The sequence below is a fragment of the Arachis stenosperma genome, chromosome 8 (genome assembly GCF_014773155.1).
Source record: "Arachis stenosperma cultivar V10309 chromosome 8, arast.V10309.gnm1.PFL2, whole genome shotgun sequence".
In the NCBI taxonomy this organism is placed as follows: domain Eukaryota; kingdom Viridiplantae; phylum Streptophyta; class Magnoliopsida; order Fabales; family Fabaceae; genus Arachis; species Arachis stenosperma.
In genome coordinates, this window is record NC_080384.1 from 49,333,738 (window position 1) to 49,352,127 (window position 18,390).

The following is an 18,390-nucleotide window of genomic DNA, read 5'->3' on the forward strand; positions in this document are numbered from 1 at the left end:
TTTTAAATAATTTTAATAGATCAATTTTGAATTAACTTATTTTAAAAAGTATAAAAAAACAATGATGATGTTAAACAACACAAACAATGGATTAAAAGAAAGGGGTCAAATTAAAATTAAAATTCAGATTCTTAGTTAATTAATGGTTTAATTATTTTGCATGTCTCTATAGTTTCACTGAATTTTCAATCAGGTCCCTATACTTTTTTTCTTTTCAATTGGATCCCTATACGTGAAATTTTTTTTTCAATTAAGTCCCTACTGTGTGTATAACGTTAAAGTTAACAGAATATTCTTGATAAAAAAACGAATATTCTTTAAATTTGGTTGGTGTGGATAGCTGAAGAAACATGCATTATTCCAAAATACCCAAATCACCCCTTGCAGTTTATTACAAGTAAAAAAAGAAACCCTAAGGTTCTCTGTGGAGAACGCGATTAAGTCGTCCTCTGCTTCCCCTCTTTCAGACCGTCGTCAACATCCGTCGCTGGGGGCTTCTGCAAGGAACACTTGGTGGTTTGCCGTCTGTCGCCACCTTCCCTGTGAACTGGTCTGCTCTACTCTGTTCCGTTCGGAGGTGGTCAGCGCGTTTTTCGTCGTCGTCCGTCGCTGTGAAGCCCATCACCGTCGCTGCGCCATATCGATCGGAGCCTCGTAGCGCCTGGCCTCCCGTCCCCGCATTGTGCGTCTGCTCCATCTCCCTACACTCGAACGTTCTCTCTGAAAACAAGTCAGGAAAAAAAGCTTCTTTTGTTAGTTTTAAAAGTTGATGTGTATGCTATTTTTTTTTTATAAAAATGACATTGGTTGAATATCTATTTCTGGGATTGATTTTTGGATTGTTTTGATAATGGTTGATTTAGGGTTTACAATATGGATATCTCTGTGCATGGATTTTGTTAAAGGGAGAATTGAAATATAAATTAATTTTGCTAATGATAAATTGTGTTTATTCTTGAATGTTGATTGTTGTGGCTGTGATGATGTTTTTTTAAATGGATTATGTTTCTGTTTTTAATACCTGTAGTGATGGGCGACTCAGATTTCACCATAGATATACATCATGGTGGCAAGTTTATGACAAATCTTGAAGTAACACTAACCATTGAAGACGTGAAGCTTCTCATGATAAATATTTTTTGTTACTTCATGCCTTAATATCTGATTTTATATCATGTTATGTGATTCTTTACGTCCCCAATTTGAGCTAGGATTAGTGGATTACTCATTGATCCCTTTATTGAGTCTGCTATGCAAGCTTCAATTAATTTTTCTTAACCATGTTTACTGGTTTTGTGGAGTAGAAAAGAGGCAAAACTTTTGTAGTAATGAGCAATGTGTGTTGCTGCTTGTATTATTTTTCTCTTCATTTGATGTATTATTCTTTCATAAAAAGTAAATAAATAAATAATACAAATAAAAAAGAACTCTTAATACTGGAAGCATCATATTTTAAATTTATTGCTGCACTGCACTGACTGGTATTTCTGCATCAATTCTCTGATATGAGTTTAATAGTAGATCCGTTGCATATATTTTGCAGTTTCTTCAAAGCAGTGGTGCTAATATTTTGAATCAAGGACAGGATACCAAATATGTAAAATTCTTGATTCTTGCATTGAGTTTAGTTCTGGAGCTTCATAAAGCAAAGGAAAGAGCTGTTGAATATGGTAATAAAGCCAGAACTGATGTAGCAAATGCCTTTTTTGGAATAGTTGATGGTCTTAGTCTAATAGTTGATGGTCTTAGTCTTATTTGTTGTTGTTGATTTGTGTTTCTATTAAAAATCTCAGTGTGTTTTTTGATGTTACAATTTATCATATCTTCTAGAAAAATATTTTGTTGTGGCAAAGACTTTGTGAGGATGCATTGTATTCATTGCTCACTTTTGGTGCTCGACAGTCTGTGCGTCACTTGGCATCAGTTGCAATGGCAAAGATCATATCCAAGGGAGATGAAATATCTGTTTATGCTAGAGCAAGCAGCCTTTAAGGATTTCTTTCTAATGGTTCTTGTTACCATAAGAAAAATTCATTTATTCAATATACTTGTTTGAATTTTTTGTCAGTCAAATTGGTTCTCTTGTTTGAGAAACTATACAGAACTCAGTTTTTTAAACAATTTTAGTTATTATTCTATCAATGGTTCTTGTTACTATATGCTATATGCAGGTTTTTTTCATTATGTTGGTCATAATAAATACTTGAGTGATGGAAATTAAATTTTATATTATACTTATTACTACTATTTATGTTTCATTTTATTCATTACTTTTTTTTGTATATTCATAAGATAAGGTATTTTGAAGGTTAAAAAAATAAAGAGAAGGTATTTTTGGTACAATTTGTATATAAATAAGAAAAAGAATGATAGTGATAAAATAAAAGGGATTATAGGAATATCTTTTATTGAATATTCATAATTTTTCTAAATTTTCAATTAGGTTCCTATACTTTTTTCTTTTCAATTAAGTCCCTAGGGGTATACAAGTAATTTCACAATTTACTAACATTTTTTTAACGTTTAACGTTAACAATGACTAAATTGAAAAAAAAAATAATGTATAGGGACCCAATTGAAAAGAAAAAAAAAAGTATAGGGACCTAATTGAAAATTCGGTGAAACTATAAGGACCTCCAGAGTAATTAAACCTTAATTAATTAATATCAAATTTTAAAATTTAAAGAATTAGAATTAGCAATTAAACATATTTATACTACGTACGGTTACTCTCAATCCCACCATAATCTCATTTTCGACATCCGCCCCACAACTTGTTATCGTCGCTGGAGAACCAGCAAAACGCTATCATTTTCCCTCACCCTGTTCAGACGCAGTAGAAACCCGCAGTCCGTGCCGATGCTGCGGCAGCTTCATCAAAACCTAAACCTAAACAGAAAATAATTAAACCTAAACAAAACCCACAACGAAATAATAATTTACAATAATGCTATTTAAAAATATTATGTGTTCATAGAAAATTAGTCATCAATTAATCAAAATTTATTTATATAAATTTATGTATTATTTAATTTATCTTTAACGTATATGTCATATTTTAATATATATTTTATACTAATAACTAATTTAACGTCTATTTTTTAATACATTTAATTCTGTTTATGATGTTTTGTGGACCAACACCAACACAGAAGGGTTTTGATTGGGATCAATGGGATCGAAAATGAAAACTTGAAGTCATGGAGATGGAGTCACATCCCCTTTATTTCACATTCACCATCCACTCAAGAGTTTGACTACACTCTCTCTAATAAAGCTTCTCTTTTGCCATAGTCGGTGTTCACCTTCTACTATCAGCAATTCAATATGGATCACTTTTTTGGGAAGAATAATTTAGTGGCCGAAAAGGAGAATTAAGTGATTCTCATTCTCCCCCCAAAGATTCATCATCCATCAGCTTTTAAAAGCAACAAACAAGAATCATCTCATCAGCTTTTGCTCTATCGAATGTCCTTGCAACAAATTAATAACCAATCAATTCCAAGAGTTTTAGTTGCACAAATCTTCCATGTAATATACATTTAAGTAATCAATTCATTTTTGTTAGGATAAATTGTGATATTAGTCATTTGTAAATTTGGTAAAAAAAAAAAATTAGAGACCAATATTTTTAATTAAAAGAATGAAGAATTTGATAGTATTAACTCAAATTTAAAATAAATACAGAAAGAAAAAGATGAGAACCGGTATTACTTTTTAAAATCTTTGGCTCAAACCACACACAAATTTATTTCACTTTATTTTGAGCAGATATTCTAAAGTTTTCTTTAATCATCAGTTGAGTAAAAAGAACTGATGATGATAAGTTAGAGTAGTTGCATATACTTACTTTTTCCCCTTAATTAATAGTTCTAAATTCAAATTCTAATATAATTAAGAAGCTGCTATAACCTCACCTAAGATACAAAAAAATTTGGGTGTGACTTAAAAAAAATAGTTGAGAATATAAATATTAATTACTTTTATGGTGACAAAAAGTATTCAATACAAGAAATTATTAGAATAGCAACTAATTTTAGCAATTAACAACACAAAATTAGTTGTTAATAACAACTGATTTAGCGATTGATATAAGATTTATAGGATCAAAGATAGTTGGTCGCTAATTTCATTACCAATTTTACCGATTAATAAAATTGGTCACTAATAGCCTATGATGCATGGATATTAATACGAATACGGACAGGAGACACGACACAACACAAAATACGCAGATACGCAAATTTAAAATTCTTACAAGACACGAAGATACAGTGTATATATAAAACATAAAATACTTTTTAGTTAAATTGTAATGATATTTTAGTATTTTATTGATATTAAAATATAAATTAATTTTTTAATTATTTTTAATATATTTTTTAATTATATAAAGTATTTAAAATATATTTTATTTTAATAATTAACAATATATACTATTTTTAAACTTATTTCAATAATACATATTAAGAATAAAATTGGACACGCTAACACATAATGGTATTATTAGGTGTGCCCAAGAATGATTGGAGAAAATTTTTTTACTTTTTATTAAGATACGGTTGGATATAAAAGACACGCGTGTCGAGCGAGTATGGAAGTGTGTCGTGTCTGAAATGTGTCCGATACGAAAACACGACAAATAAAAAAAGTGTTCATGCTTCATAACTAATAGCAATTGATTTGGCGTTGGATAAGTTTTTTTTTATGACTAGAATAAAATTAATTACTACAATTAATATCTATTTTTTAATTTAACACCGAATTAGGAACCAAAACTCCATTAACTAATTTAAGGAATAACATAGTATGAAATGCCTTTTCCTGATGTTTCCAAAAGTGGCATGAAATTTATTCTTAGTTCAACATATATATAGCCAAGAGTTGCAAAACTTGACTTACTTTGTTTACTATAGGGACATAATCTCCAAGAACCTTTTAGAAAAGACCAGACACAAATACACAAGTTTCTTTACCTCTTTTTCTTGAAATGCTAATTTAAACCGAAAAGGGAAAATTGATTCATCGATATTGTACAACAATTTAACTTACATTATCATGCATCAATCAAATTTAACTCATTCAAGTCAATTATAATGTAAATATATAAATTATAAAAATTATTTTTAAACCATAAAAGTTATTATCTCACGGTATTAGTGATATTGTTCACATCGTGTAATTGTCCTCAACCACAAAAATAAAATTTATGCAAAATAAATTTAATTTCACAGTAGTGTGTCCCAAATAATTGTTATTATTAAATATTTTTTCACTAAAAATATAAAAATTAGATAAAATAAAAAATATTGATACTTTTATATGTAACGTAACAAATTCTTTAATTGTTTGTTTAATTATTCTGTTGGTCTTTATTGTTTTATTAAATTTACAATTAAATTCTTATATATTTTTTAATTGAGTTCTTACATTTTTTATTTTATAATTAAGTTTTTTATATAAAAATATTAAAATTAACGAAATATTTTAAAAAAAATATATATGATGAAAGATATAATTAAGTTTTTAATTGTGGATACATTTAATTCGCAGAACAAATATTTAATTAACTCTAATATTTTTTATATTAAGAATTCGAATGACTTAATTATAAAATTAAAAATAGCGTAAGAAATTAATTAAAAAATATAAAAATTTAATTATAAATTTGATAAAATTATAGAGATTAATAAAATAATTAATTTTTTTTTTACAAATTAGAAAGGCCTATAACCATAGGTGGTTGTTTAAACAAAGTGGGAAAAACATATATAGACAGCGATTCTCTTTTATTTATGAACCATATACTTCAGTTCTTGTTGCATTGATTGTGAAAGAGAGAGGATTTTAATGAGTTCTGACTCTAACGTTGCTTTTATGTGTTTGGTAATGAGTGAAAAAGAAAACGTACAATTCCATTTACTTATTATTTAGCTATGTGGGGTGAAAACTGAAAACAATGCTTCCACTTTGGCTTTCAATTCATCATGCTCATAAATTTTCACTTGTGTGTGTCATCATGCCTCCTCTGGTTTTCTTTTTTTGCTTCCAACAATGCTGAAAAAGACAAAAAGAGACTCCATCAACAAATGTGTATTTATAGTTCCATGAATTGATGATCAGTGATTTTATTTATTTATACAAAAATGGATCCTACTATAACTAGATCTAATAATAATAATTAAGAATAAACTATTTTATAAGATTTCAATTTTACTTTAATTATTAGAATATTGAGTGTGACTGATTTTATGTATAAAAAATGGATCCTATATATACCTAGATCAAATAAACTATTTTAGAAGATTACAAATTTTATTTTAATTATTAGAATATTAAGAGTAATAAGTAATTCAATTCTAAAATCCGATTAAAAATCTAGTTAGAGGTTATCCCATATTTATAATAGAAAAAGTCTAAGGACCAGCAACTTTATTAAATTTTGGCCAACATGTAATTAACAAAATAAAAATGAATAATCTCATACTATTAAATTGCTGTCCTTAGCACTACTATTTATAAAAAAAAAATCATAAGAAATATATATTTTTAGATGTAAATTTGTAATATATTTTTTTCTAAAAGTAAACATTCAAAACTTAAAATTTGTAGGAAAAAATATATGGGAATGACCTAATTATTATATTGAACCAGATAATATATATAATTCATCCTGCGCATCATATATTTATATTAATATATGTGAACTTGTAATTAACACATTTAAAAGTCCCATATACATAATTTTATATAATCTAAACCGTACCATTAACATAATAAATCCATCAAGCTCTTAGTCACCTATAAAATTATTAGTATCTTTCGAATGAAATATTTATAAAGGTTTATATATCTAATAATAAACACATATTATATGTATGTATATCTCATTTTCAATTCATAAAAATAATAATAAGGAAAAACAAAGAAGAAAGCATATGGGTATGTTGTGCAGAAGATAAAAAACTAAAAGCATGAATTAATAATCACAAGGTGGAACCTGAAAACCAATCTGATATAGCAGCTAGCTATGAACACAAGGACGAAGGAAGAGATCATGCCCTTGATTTTTCACAGTTTTCTTGAACTATACACATAAATACATACATACAGTTCAAGAAAGCTGTGGAAGATCATGAACAAGATCTTTCAAAGAATTGATGATGAGAAATTTTGGTTTCGGAAGAGAGAGAGAGAGAGAAGGAAGCGAAGATATATATAGACGCTGAAAGTGAAGTGATGAGGGTACTATACAACTCTATGGTGTAACTTCATAATTAATTTAACCAACCCTCATCATCATATAACAGTACTTTAATTTTCATTACTTTCTATTAAGAGAAATTATTAGGGATCAATAAATTTTGGAATTTTTTTATTATTTTGTCACTAGAAATATTAATTTATGTGTATAAATTTTAAAAATTATGAATATAAATTATATTGATTTATATGTGTAAAATTATGATAAATATAAGTGTTAATTATATATTTATTGTGTATAAAATATCTATAAATATAAATATAAATTATTGTTATGCAAATATTAATAAAAAATAATAATATTTGCTAGTCATGTAATATTATTATTTTTTTATTAATATTCATCTAACCTAAAATATGAGAGTTTATGATAATATTATATAATAAAATTAGGTGTCTAAATATTTTTTAAATCAAATAATCTCCAATCAAATTATTTGTCCACTTTATTCTTTTCATAAGTACATGTATATTTTTTTCTTTCTCCTCCTCCAATCATCCTCCTCTTCTTTTATTATTATTGTCATCGTTTTTTTCTTCTTTTTTATGCACTTCTTTTTTCATTATTATCTTCTCTTTTTTAATTTTTAATTTTTTATTTTTTTTCTTTCTTGTTCTCCTTTATTATCATCATCACTTTTGTCATCTTTTTATCTTCTTCTTTTATATTGTTCAAAAAATTAAAGTACAAAAATTGATATATAACATAAAAATTTTGGTGTATTATATAGATATTTTAATGCATAATATAAAATTTTTTTAAGAATTACATATTAATTAAGAACATTGACACTCAATTAATAAAATATGTATAATATAAAAATTTTGACGCACAACACAAAATTTTTTAAAGAGCACATATTGATAACATTGACTTGTCTAATTAATAAAATATATTTATAGCAAAAATTTATGTATTATGTATAAAATTTTTTACATTATGTAAAAATATTTGTGTTTTATATAAAAAATTTGATGCTGTATCAATAAATTTATATTATATTTAAAAATTTATGTATTATATTAATAAATTTTTATATTTTTTAACAAAAAAATTACATAATAAAAAAAATAATAACACATACCCACATTTTTTTTAATTTGTGCCAATTTAATTAGACTAATTTAAAAAAACGTTATTTATATATACTATCAGTCTATCACCGAACATTATATATACTTGCATGGTGGGGCCACATCATGTGTGTTCAGCGCGCTTGTGATATCCACTTTTTGTGCTCCTGCAATAAATAAAATCCAATATGAGTTAATACTCAAATTCGTCCCTGAAAGATACCTCGATCTCCATATTAGTCCCCGAATGATAAAGTTAATCAAAAGAGTCCCCGAAAGTTACAGGAGTTAATCACGTTTGTCCTTCCGTTAATTCCGTTGGTGACCTGGCTAACTGTTGCTGATGTGTGTGGTTAGCTTGCAACGTGGAAGAGGCCCACGTGTCATGAGCTGTTGCTGACAAGGAGAGTTTGAGAAAATAGTTCAAATAAGTCCCTAAGTGTTTGAAACCTAATCCTAAATTCCACGATAAATAGGTCGCCTTCATCAATCAGATGGCCATATGCCTGGGTTCGTGTTGGAATTAGTGGTTTTGGGCGACGATGGAGGCCGGAAATGGAATGGAGGCCGTGGTGGAGGTGTGTCGTGTTCTCGAACGGCAGTAATGGTTCCAGCGCCTCAATGCGAAGCAGGAGGAAACCCATGAGGAATCATGTTTCTGTGGGTTGAAGGCTGCAATAAGAAAGTCTGGGACAGCGGAACCCAGATAGACTATTCCGTGCATGTCCAAGGTACGGGTGAGTGTGTGACAGATGTTAATGGTTTTTGATGTTGTTTTGTGTTGGGATTATGTTAATTTTTTTTTTTTCTGATTTCCGAATTTTCAGAAGGGCAGCCACTGCAACTACTTTAAGTGGGTTGAGGATGATGAGTATGAAGGGATGGGCCAAGGTGGACGAAGAAAGATTATGGGGCTGAGCTGCAGGTTGATAGTGACTATGATGAATGGAGGTTGAAGGTGGCATGGACTGGGCTGCTTGGAAGCTGAAGTAAAAGCATTGAAAATGTTGATAGTTTTTCTGTTGTGTGTAGTTGTGCTTAATGTGATTGTTTGTAGTTTGTTGTGTCGTTCCCAAGTAAAGCAAATTCCAAACACTTGAGATGTAATGAGATGAATGTATTGAATGAAATAGATGTTTCATTTGGTTTTTTTTATATGTAAACAACACAATCTGATTGAAGGTTCCAAACCAATTCAATGACTATTAAAGTAACATGTACCAAGGAATGGACATAATCAGTAGTGAAAGTAGTGTTAAACATTGAGTAGTCAAAGTACTATTATATTTGAGTTGCCATAGAAGGCTAGATGTCACATTGAACAACAAAAGGTTTAACAAACTAAACAGACCACATCAAAGTCATAAGCTTTTACATGAGGATACATAATAGACCAAAATAAAAGGGCAGAGTACAAGTTTCAGTGACATAGATGACCAAAATGTAGATAATGTAACTCTAATCAAAGTCATTTATCAGTCTTTCTTGGGGGCTTGAAGGCGGGAGTAGGAACGAAGGTCATAAAGTCGGCCAGTTTTTTAGCAGTAGCTGAACTAGTCCCCTTGATTGTCTCAGCGGAGATAGCGACTGGTGCGGCTACAGTAGCTTTAGGAGACGACTGAACTCTGGCTTTCCCTTTAATGACCTTCAACTTGGATGGCCTAACAGCGACTTGTTCCTAAACAAATTAATGGTACAATTTAGATTTAGCTTAGTAAAGAAATGAGATTTATGAAAATGTTTAAAATGAATCATATTGCAGATTATCTGTTGTGTTTCCTGGGTTGGTGGTATACTGTCACACTGGCTAATATCAATTACTGTCGGAGTCTGTGTTGGTGATGGAGCTGGAGTAGGCTCAGCTGGGACAGTGGTTGCTTCAGGGCAGCCCCTTCTGCAGCAGGGCAACCAGAGCTAGTTGCAGCTGCAGCTGCCTAGCATGCTCCTCAGCTTCGGTAGCTTTCTTCTTTGCACAGCTTCGTTTGTTGTGTCCTATCTCACTGCAATACATGCATCTGATAGGGTTATACTTCCTCTTCATTTGTTTTTGACCAGTGGTTGTTCCTCTTTGTCTCTTCTCCTCTTCTTCGTTGGTCTTCCAGGCTTTGCCTTAAATGGTGGTGGGACGGGAGCTGGGTGTGGAGTTTTTTCCCACAGATCCTGACCTTTCACAGGATTCACATTGAAGCAATAAGTCTTCCTGTACGCTTCCATCTTCAACCAATGGTGACAGTAGTCTTCAACACGCTTGTCATTCTTATCCTATAGCTGAGATTGCATGCATACACGGCATCCCTTGCATAGAGAAACCAATCATTATTTTAAAGTCGTGCATAAAAGTAATTATTGAGTAAATCTCGAATTATTTACCTGTTAGTTGCCAAAAACGACAGCTGCATGTATGCTTTCCCAGGTCAACCACCATATTGGTTGGCCACCCATAAACTTCATACAGTTCTTCTTTTTCATCACCAGACCATTGAGGAGCCCAGTGGCTAGACAAAGCTGTCATGGCTTCAAGTCTGCTCTGCTGAACGGGGGGGAGAATCCCTTGATAATTCTCTAGCTTCTTCCGATTGTCAACAATACTCTTCATGATGATTCTCCTTACTTCCTCAGCTAATGTCAGAATCGGCTTGCCCCTATCATGCTTGATTTTTGCATTGAAAGACTCGCAAGCATTGTTGCATATGTTATCAACCTTTGGCAGTTCACTGAAGTGGGCCTTTGTCCATGCATCTTTTGGCCACTTGTCGAGATATTCCCATGCTTTTTGATTTATTAGCTTCACTTTGTTCATGTTTCTGTTGAATTCAACTGTTGTCCTAGACCGAGCACATTCCCAAACCATATCCTTCAGTTCAGTACTAGACCACTGCTTTGAGAAATTGCGCCATAAATGCCAGACGCAGAATCGATGGTGTACCCTGGGAAATACTTCCTGAACAGCTGGTATTAACCCCTGCAAGTTAAAACAGACACGACAAGTTAACATCAAATTCGTCCCTACACTAACTTCATTAAATCAAATTGATCCCTCAATGTTAATTGATCAAGTCAAAATAGTCCCAGTATTGTCTTATCTGAATCAAAAACAATGCTCACCTTCTGCATGTCTGAAATGAAGCACCATTTGTTCTCCCTGTAGTCTCCCAGGTCACTGTGCAGTAACTCAAGGAACCACTTCCAGTTGTCCTTGTTTTCAACACTGACTATGGCATAAGCAATCACAACTATGTGATTGTTAGCATCTTGCCCACAAGCTGTTAAAATCTGACCCCATGTAGTGTTTTGAGAAACGCCCCATCCAGACCGATTAAGGGCCTGCAAGCAGCCTTAAAACCTCTCTTGCAGGCATCAAGGCAAACATAAAAGCGATCAAACAGGGGAGGACTCTCAGGCATGGGATAACAGACACTTGAACTGTGGATCCGGGGTTACTAGTGAGCAACTCATTCGCGTAGTCCCACACCAACCCATATTGAGCTATCTCATCACCCAACTATTTTCCTAGCCGCTTTCAAGGCTCTTGTAATGCATGTGCTTCAGATAGACGTTGCACTTTCTAACAAACCAATCGTAAACCTCGCGGTGCTCATGGTTGGGTGTTTTCTAAGCTTAGGTACTAGTTTACTTAGAGTCCAGTTTGGGTTGCAGCTCTGTTTTTTCTCCTTCTCGGACAAGTGTGACTATCTACTAGTGTCTTAATTGCCAAGAACCATCTTGCTTATTACATGCACAGTAAACTACCCAGGGACAATCTTCAGACTTACAGACAGCCCTAACTCTAACTTTGTCATTTTTGAAAATAGAATATTTCTACCCCACTGGATTGTATAATCCCTAGTTGCTTGCATGAATTCAGACTTGGATTTAAATACCATACTGACCTCGAATTTTAACTCTCCAAACTTTGTTTTTTTCATTGAACTGTGGGTACACAGCTGGTGATTCTTCATCAGACTCCAACACCTTATCAGAATCCTCTGAATGCCAGGAGTCAGCATCTGAGGCAGCATCACTTTCATCTAAATCTGGCAACAAAAAAATTGTAACACATACAAAGGCTAACATTTGCATAATAAAAACCCCAAACAACTAACCCTAAAGGAATTAACATACCAGACTCAGACTTTCTTCATCTTCAGAGCCCTCATAGTTGGAATCATCAGTGTCTATCTCTTTATCAGCTAGTCTTTTCTTAGGGGGCTTGTGCTTTTCTTGACTTCAGACCTGCTGTCCCTTTTTGCACTTCTTTTTCCCTTCCCAGAGTCAGTATCACTCTCACTGCTATAGAGGTTGTCTCCTACAACCTTTGGAGGCCTATAGTTCATCTTCAGTACTCTCATAAGAGTCATGAGAGTCAGTGTCATCTTCCTGGAGGGGAGCTTTCTTCACTTGTCTTCCACACCTTGTGACTCTGCAAGCCAATGCTATTTTGTTTGTCCTTTGCCCCTTGTGAGTTACTGCCTGCCTCTGACGAATTTGATTGAGGTGGGACTGATTTGGCCTGATAACTGGTCTTCTTTGCCTGAGGAACACGCTTCATGGGCTGCAGCGTCTTCTTGGGCTGAGATGTTGTCTTGTTGGGTTGGTGGGCTGCTTTATTGGGCTGAGACATGGGCTTCACCTTTGGTTGATTGGGCTCAGATATGGGCTTATTGTAGGATTAGGCTGTGACTTGGGCTGTGAGGTTGTTCTGTTGGGGTGAGAGGTTTGCTTCTGGGACTGAGGACCAATTCTTGTTGTTTTTCTTCACAGGTGGGAGCTGCAGTTCCCCTGTTTCAAACCCTTCTGCTTCCACATTCACTACTTCATCCTCAATCTCCTCTACTATACAAGGCTGATTCACTACTTCATCCTCAATCTCCTCTACTATAAGGCTGAGATATAATGCTCCAAGTAGATATTGATCATATTGTGGTTTCTCCTGCAATCCTTGCACATGGCAACCAAGTCTGCGTCTGTCACTAAGCTTCTCAACCCTGATGCAAGAGGAACTCCAGGATCTTTCCACCAACAACTTCCAGCTTCAATGTAACCCAACTCCCTATAATAACCCCTTACAAAAGACGTCAGCGTGTCTCCCTCAACCCCCATCAGCACCTCTGTATTATCGGGTTCGTATACCATATCTCCTTCCTCATTCTTCTTAACAGTCCCCCATGGTGAAACACAAAGGTCATCGGAGGACCTTCCATCTACAAGCAGAAAGAAGAAAACCTCCCTTAGCCCACACAGATTGCAACTGCCTATTCTCAATGATAACATAAGAAACCCTAACCCCAAAACAACATGCACACCGAAAACTAACTCCATTAACATCAAACAACAATAACACAATATCATCACAACGGCATTCAAAGCAATGCATTCTGACCTTAAACAACAATCACAGAAACCCCTACCCCTAACCAGACACAGTTATACATAACGACACCCCTACGACATCAGCCTACAAACTGACTTCAAAAAAAAAGGAAAAAACTTTACTGCTTACCTCTAACGTCAAGCTTGCTTCTTCCACAATCAATGCTGCTAACCGCTGATGACCGCTCTTCTCATTACCAACAGCTGCTCCGCTTTGATCGTCAACCACGACGACAAACGTGGATGGCGATGTTCGAATGCAACGTGAACGGGTTAGGGCATGGCTTGACGAAGACGAAACAATTTGGAGCCAACGGTGAATACTAGTTAGGAGGAGGGTGATTCCACTCTGAAACGTTTTGAATCCACTATCTCCACAAAACGACGCCGATTCATGTCTATCTGGCCGAACCATCAAAACGGCGTCGTATTCCTTCTTTGCCAGCATGGCAGTTAACGTGCCACGTGAGCAGACGTTAGCCATGTCATCAAGCAATTTGACAGAAGGACGAACCTGATTAACTCGTGTAACTTTCGGGGACTCTTTTGATTAACTTTATCATCCGGGGACTAATATGGAGATCGAGGTATCTTTCAGGGACGAATTTGAGTATTAACTCAATCCAATATGCTTTTAATTAAGAATGATATTTAAACACGTTTTTTAAATCAAAATATCCATGCTAGTAATTATATCTTTAGAAATATTACATAATAAGAAAATCAAATTTTGGTCATTTAACTAACGTATGAAATTAAGCTTTACGAAAATATTTAATAATTAAAATAAATTAAATAAAAATAATTAAAATTTATTTTATTTAATATTTATTAATTATTATATTTATTAATTATTATAATAATTAATAAATATTAAATAAGACAAATTTTATCGATTTTTTATTTATTTAATATTATCGTAAACTTTATCCCTTTAAGCAAGTGTTTTAATAATGAAATTTTGGGGGTCATTTAGTAGATTAGAAGTGGCGCATACTCATTTTTCCTCATCATTTTAAGCATCAATAATGTAATTAATGTTTAATTTTCATCAATATACATAAGCAATTAAGCATGCATACGATTTTACAAAAAAAATAAAAAATAACTAATTTGATGTAAGCATTTTTTTTAATATTAATATCAAAAGAGTTTAAGAAGCCCAAAGTGTTGGTGAAATATTTTCTACAGCCTAAAAAAGAGTCTGATTTAACTCTCTTTTTTTCATCTGTAAAGTGTTAATAGAATTAGAAAGTTCCACTTTATCTATCATATCCTAACACTTATCTCTTTTCTTGGTTAAAAATAATAGCTATCTTCTATCTTAAAAACTCATCGTAAGAGTGTAATAATGGAAATTTTATGTATTAAAAATATTTAAAAATTATTTTTTAATGATTTTTAATAAAATATTTATTTATGATATTAAGATATATTCTTAAAACACAAATTAACAAAATCTAAAAAAATTACTCCAATTTTATTTAGTCTAAATATGTCCATCATATGCAATTAAATTCAAAATTTAATTAACGTACGATTATCGCTTATACATTTTATTTATGGATAAGTATGATTTTGGTTTCCAACGTAAAAGTTGAAAATCGATTTTGTTTTCGATCTTTTTTTCGCTACAAAATGGTCCATAAGATTTCAATTTATTTTAAAATCGTCTTTTTTACCAATTTTATTTTTTTATTACCAAACTACTCCTCCTTAAAAAAATTATAAAATAAAATAAATATAAAATAAATAAAAAAGAAAGGAAAGAAAGAGATACAGAGAATCGGAGGAGAGAAAAACGGGGGGCGCAATAAAGGAGGTGGGGGAGGGAAGGGAGCCGCACCGCCATAACGCCGCACCATTGCACCGCCGCCTTGTCGTCTGTGATCTGCCACTGCTCCTCCTCCTTGCCCTCACCACCCGCCGCTTCTGTAAACTGGATTTTTTGTAGAATTTTTAAATTTTTTTGTGAAATTTGTTGTGAAATATCTATAATTTAATTTTTTGTGATTTGGCTTGAATTTAGAATATTTTGTTGCTGAATTTATTGATTATTGTTCAAAGTGCATGTTGTTTGAATTTCTTTAGAAGAAGATGAAGAAGCAGAGCAAAAATAAAAGAGGAAGAATTTTAGTTTTGAATTTTGTTGATGGTTCTGAGTTTTGATTGTTCTGATTTTTTTAGTTCTGATTTTCTAAGGTCGGGGTAGTGGTGGGTTCTGGTGTTGATGATGATGATGGGGTGGTGGTGGGTTCTGTTTTGAGTTTTGTTGTTCTGATGATGATGATGATGATGATGATGATAATGGTGGTGGATTCTTGTTCAGTTTGGACTTTTAGTTGATTTTGATTGATTTTAGAAAAAGTTCTGATGATGATGATGACCATGATGATACTGGTAGTAGTGGTGGTGGGTTTTGGTTGGACGTGGGCTTCTGTTTTGGTGATGGTGGTGGTAGTGGTTAAGTTTGGTTGATTTTGGGATAAAGGGAGAAGGGTATTTTCATCCGAAGAACGATTTTAAAACAAATTGAAACATTGAAGACTATTTTCAAACAAAAAAAAAGATTAGAGACAAAATCGATTTTCAGTCACTACGTTAGGGATCAAAATTATTCTTATTCCTTTTATTTAAGTAAGATCTAATGATTTGGTGTTCAATTATCATCATTTCCTTTGATAATGCTTTTATTAAAAGATACTATGTACAGGCTAAAATTAAATCATCACTAAATCTATTATTATATATTTGTATATAAATTTATATATTATTTATTTTATTTTTAATATATATTTTATATTTTAACATATATTTTATATAAATATTTGATTTTTTTATATATACGTAGCATGATTAATTTTTATTAATGTAATTCATTATCAAAATATTGATAATCAATAAAATTGTAAAATTAAATTGATAATTATTATTTGTCATGATATTTTATTCTATTGCAATTCTATGTACTATAGCATCAAACAATGATTGATGAGGATGGAAATTAAAATATACACTCAACATATATTTATGGTACACAGTAGTAGTGTTCAGATGAGACTCGCCAATAATAACAAAGGCAACTGACCAACACTTTCCAACATACAAAACAACGACTTAAAACAATTACATGATGACAAGAACAACACATGCAATGCAACAACAATATTATCAATCATAATAGTAGACCAAATTAAACCACACTCCAGAAGAAATTCTTAGCTAGATACTTCATCATAAATAAGATTTAGCATCTAACAAAAAATTTCTCATACAATATATATATCCGAAGAAATTTTTGTATGTTTCTAGAGCACGTTTAAGATATACTTCAGAAACATTCACAATCATCTATTTTTATTTATTTCACTCATCTTAAAATAAGTTTCATTTTTATTTCTTTGGATATACTAAAAAATTAATATATCAAAAACACAATATATGTATATTATGTCAAGATATCTCCATTTTTCAATACATCCAAAAACACATACATTTTAAGATGAGTGAGTGTAATGTTTGAAAATGACCTAAAAATTATATTTAAAAAAGACATGATTGTGAAAGTTTCTAAAATTTGAATTAAATGTTTTCTAGAAACATGCAAGTATTTTTAAAGATAGAAACTCACGTACAGTTATTTTCACCTAAAATTGATAATTAAGAATCGTTAGATGCAATTTTTCAACTAAAAATTCTTAGCTATTAACTTTACGTAAAGATAACTGTACGTAAATTTTTGCCTTTTCTAAAAAATCGAAACCTACTAATGATTTAAGGACATTGGAAGCCAGGAGGGACAGTTTTTTGGCATGCACTAAGGATCAATTCAAGTGTGATAGGCACATTCAAGTTGATTCCAAGCACATTGGCCTTAATTGCAGTGCAAAGGCAAAGTGCTGCTTCCAACGGAGTTGGTGGTGTTGGTTTCGGCGACGGAGTCGGAGTTGGTGGTGTTGGTTTTGGTGACGGAGTCGGAGTTGGTGGTGTTGGTTTTGGTGACGGTGGCGGCGTCACCGGCGGCGAAGGTGGTGGAGTTGCTTTTTTTGGTGGGCAATTGGCATGAGTGAGTGTTGAGTAGGCTAAGAGAGAGAGCACCAAAATGGTGGCAATGACTTTGTTTGAAGCCATAGCAATAATAATAATAATAATAATAATAATGTTATTGTTTTTTGTTTTGAATAAGAAATTGTTGAGTGAGATAGATGGGTTTGCATTGGACCATTTTTAAAGACAAATTGTGAGGTTCTTGTTGGAAATCTGATTGGGTGGAAGAGAGAGTGAAAGGGTGTGATAACGTTCATCAATTTCCAGTTTGATCTTTTTTGTTTGTTTCTCAAAGAAATAATAATGGTTTAATGTGTACTCTTTTGGTTGTTTTAGATGACTCATCATATACATAGTGTACTTTTTTTGGTTATATAAATCCTTATTATTATTTTATTATATATATTGAATTTGACATGTATTTTTTTTAAATAGTTGTTAGAGTATAATTTTTATAGAATAATGGATATTGACACTCTTATTTTATTAATTAATATATATAATGGATATGAATATATAAAATAACATAATGCATTGCATTTATATATATCCCTCTTACCTTATTCATACCCATATAGCCATGATATTTATTGAATTAGCTAATAATAAGGTGCATTTTAATTTCTTTAAAATAAT

The 18,390-nt window shown here is 32.0% G+C and overlaps 1 protein-coding gene and 1 long non-coding RNA gene across 2 annotated transcripts; one reads left to right on the forward strand and one right to left on the reverse strand.

The window, feature by feature from the left end:
- The first annotated feature begins 384 nt into the window (after positions 1-384).
- On the forward strand, positions 385-2,142 carry LOC130944046 (uncharacterized). Its single transcript, XR_009071953.1, has 2 exons — positions 385-730; positions 1,544-2,142. It is a non-coding gene; the product is annotated as an uncharacterized LOC130944046 (long non-coding RNA).
- Positions 2,143-16,695: 14,553 nt separating this feature from the next.
- On the reverse strand, positions 16,696-17,925 carry LOC130944151 (lipid transfer protein EARLI 1-like). Its single transcript, XM_057872333.1, has one exon. The coding sequence runs from the start codon at positions 17,836-17,838 to the stop codon at positions 17,482-17,484; it is 357 nt and encodes a 118-aa protein (XP_057728316.1). The 5' UTR covers positions 17,839-17,925; the 3' UTR covers positions 16,696-17,481.
- Between the last annotated feature and the right edge of the window lie 465 nt (positions 17,926-18,390).

Bases quoted from the DNA above. Each gene is read 5' to 3' on its own strand.
- LOC130944151 (XM_057872333.1), bottom strand. From the start codon at position 17,838: ATGGCTTCAAACAAAGTCATTGCCACCATTTTGGTGCTCTCTCTCTTA.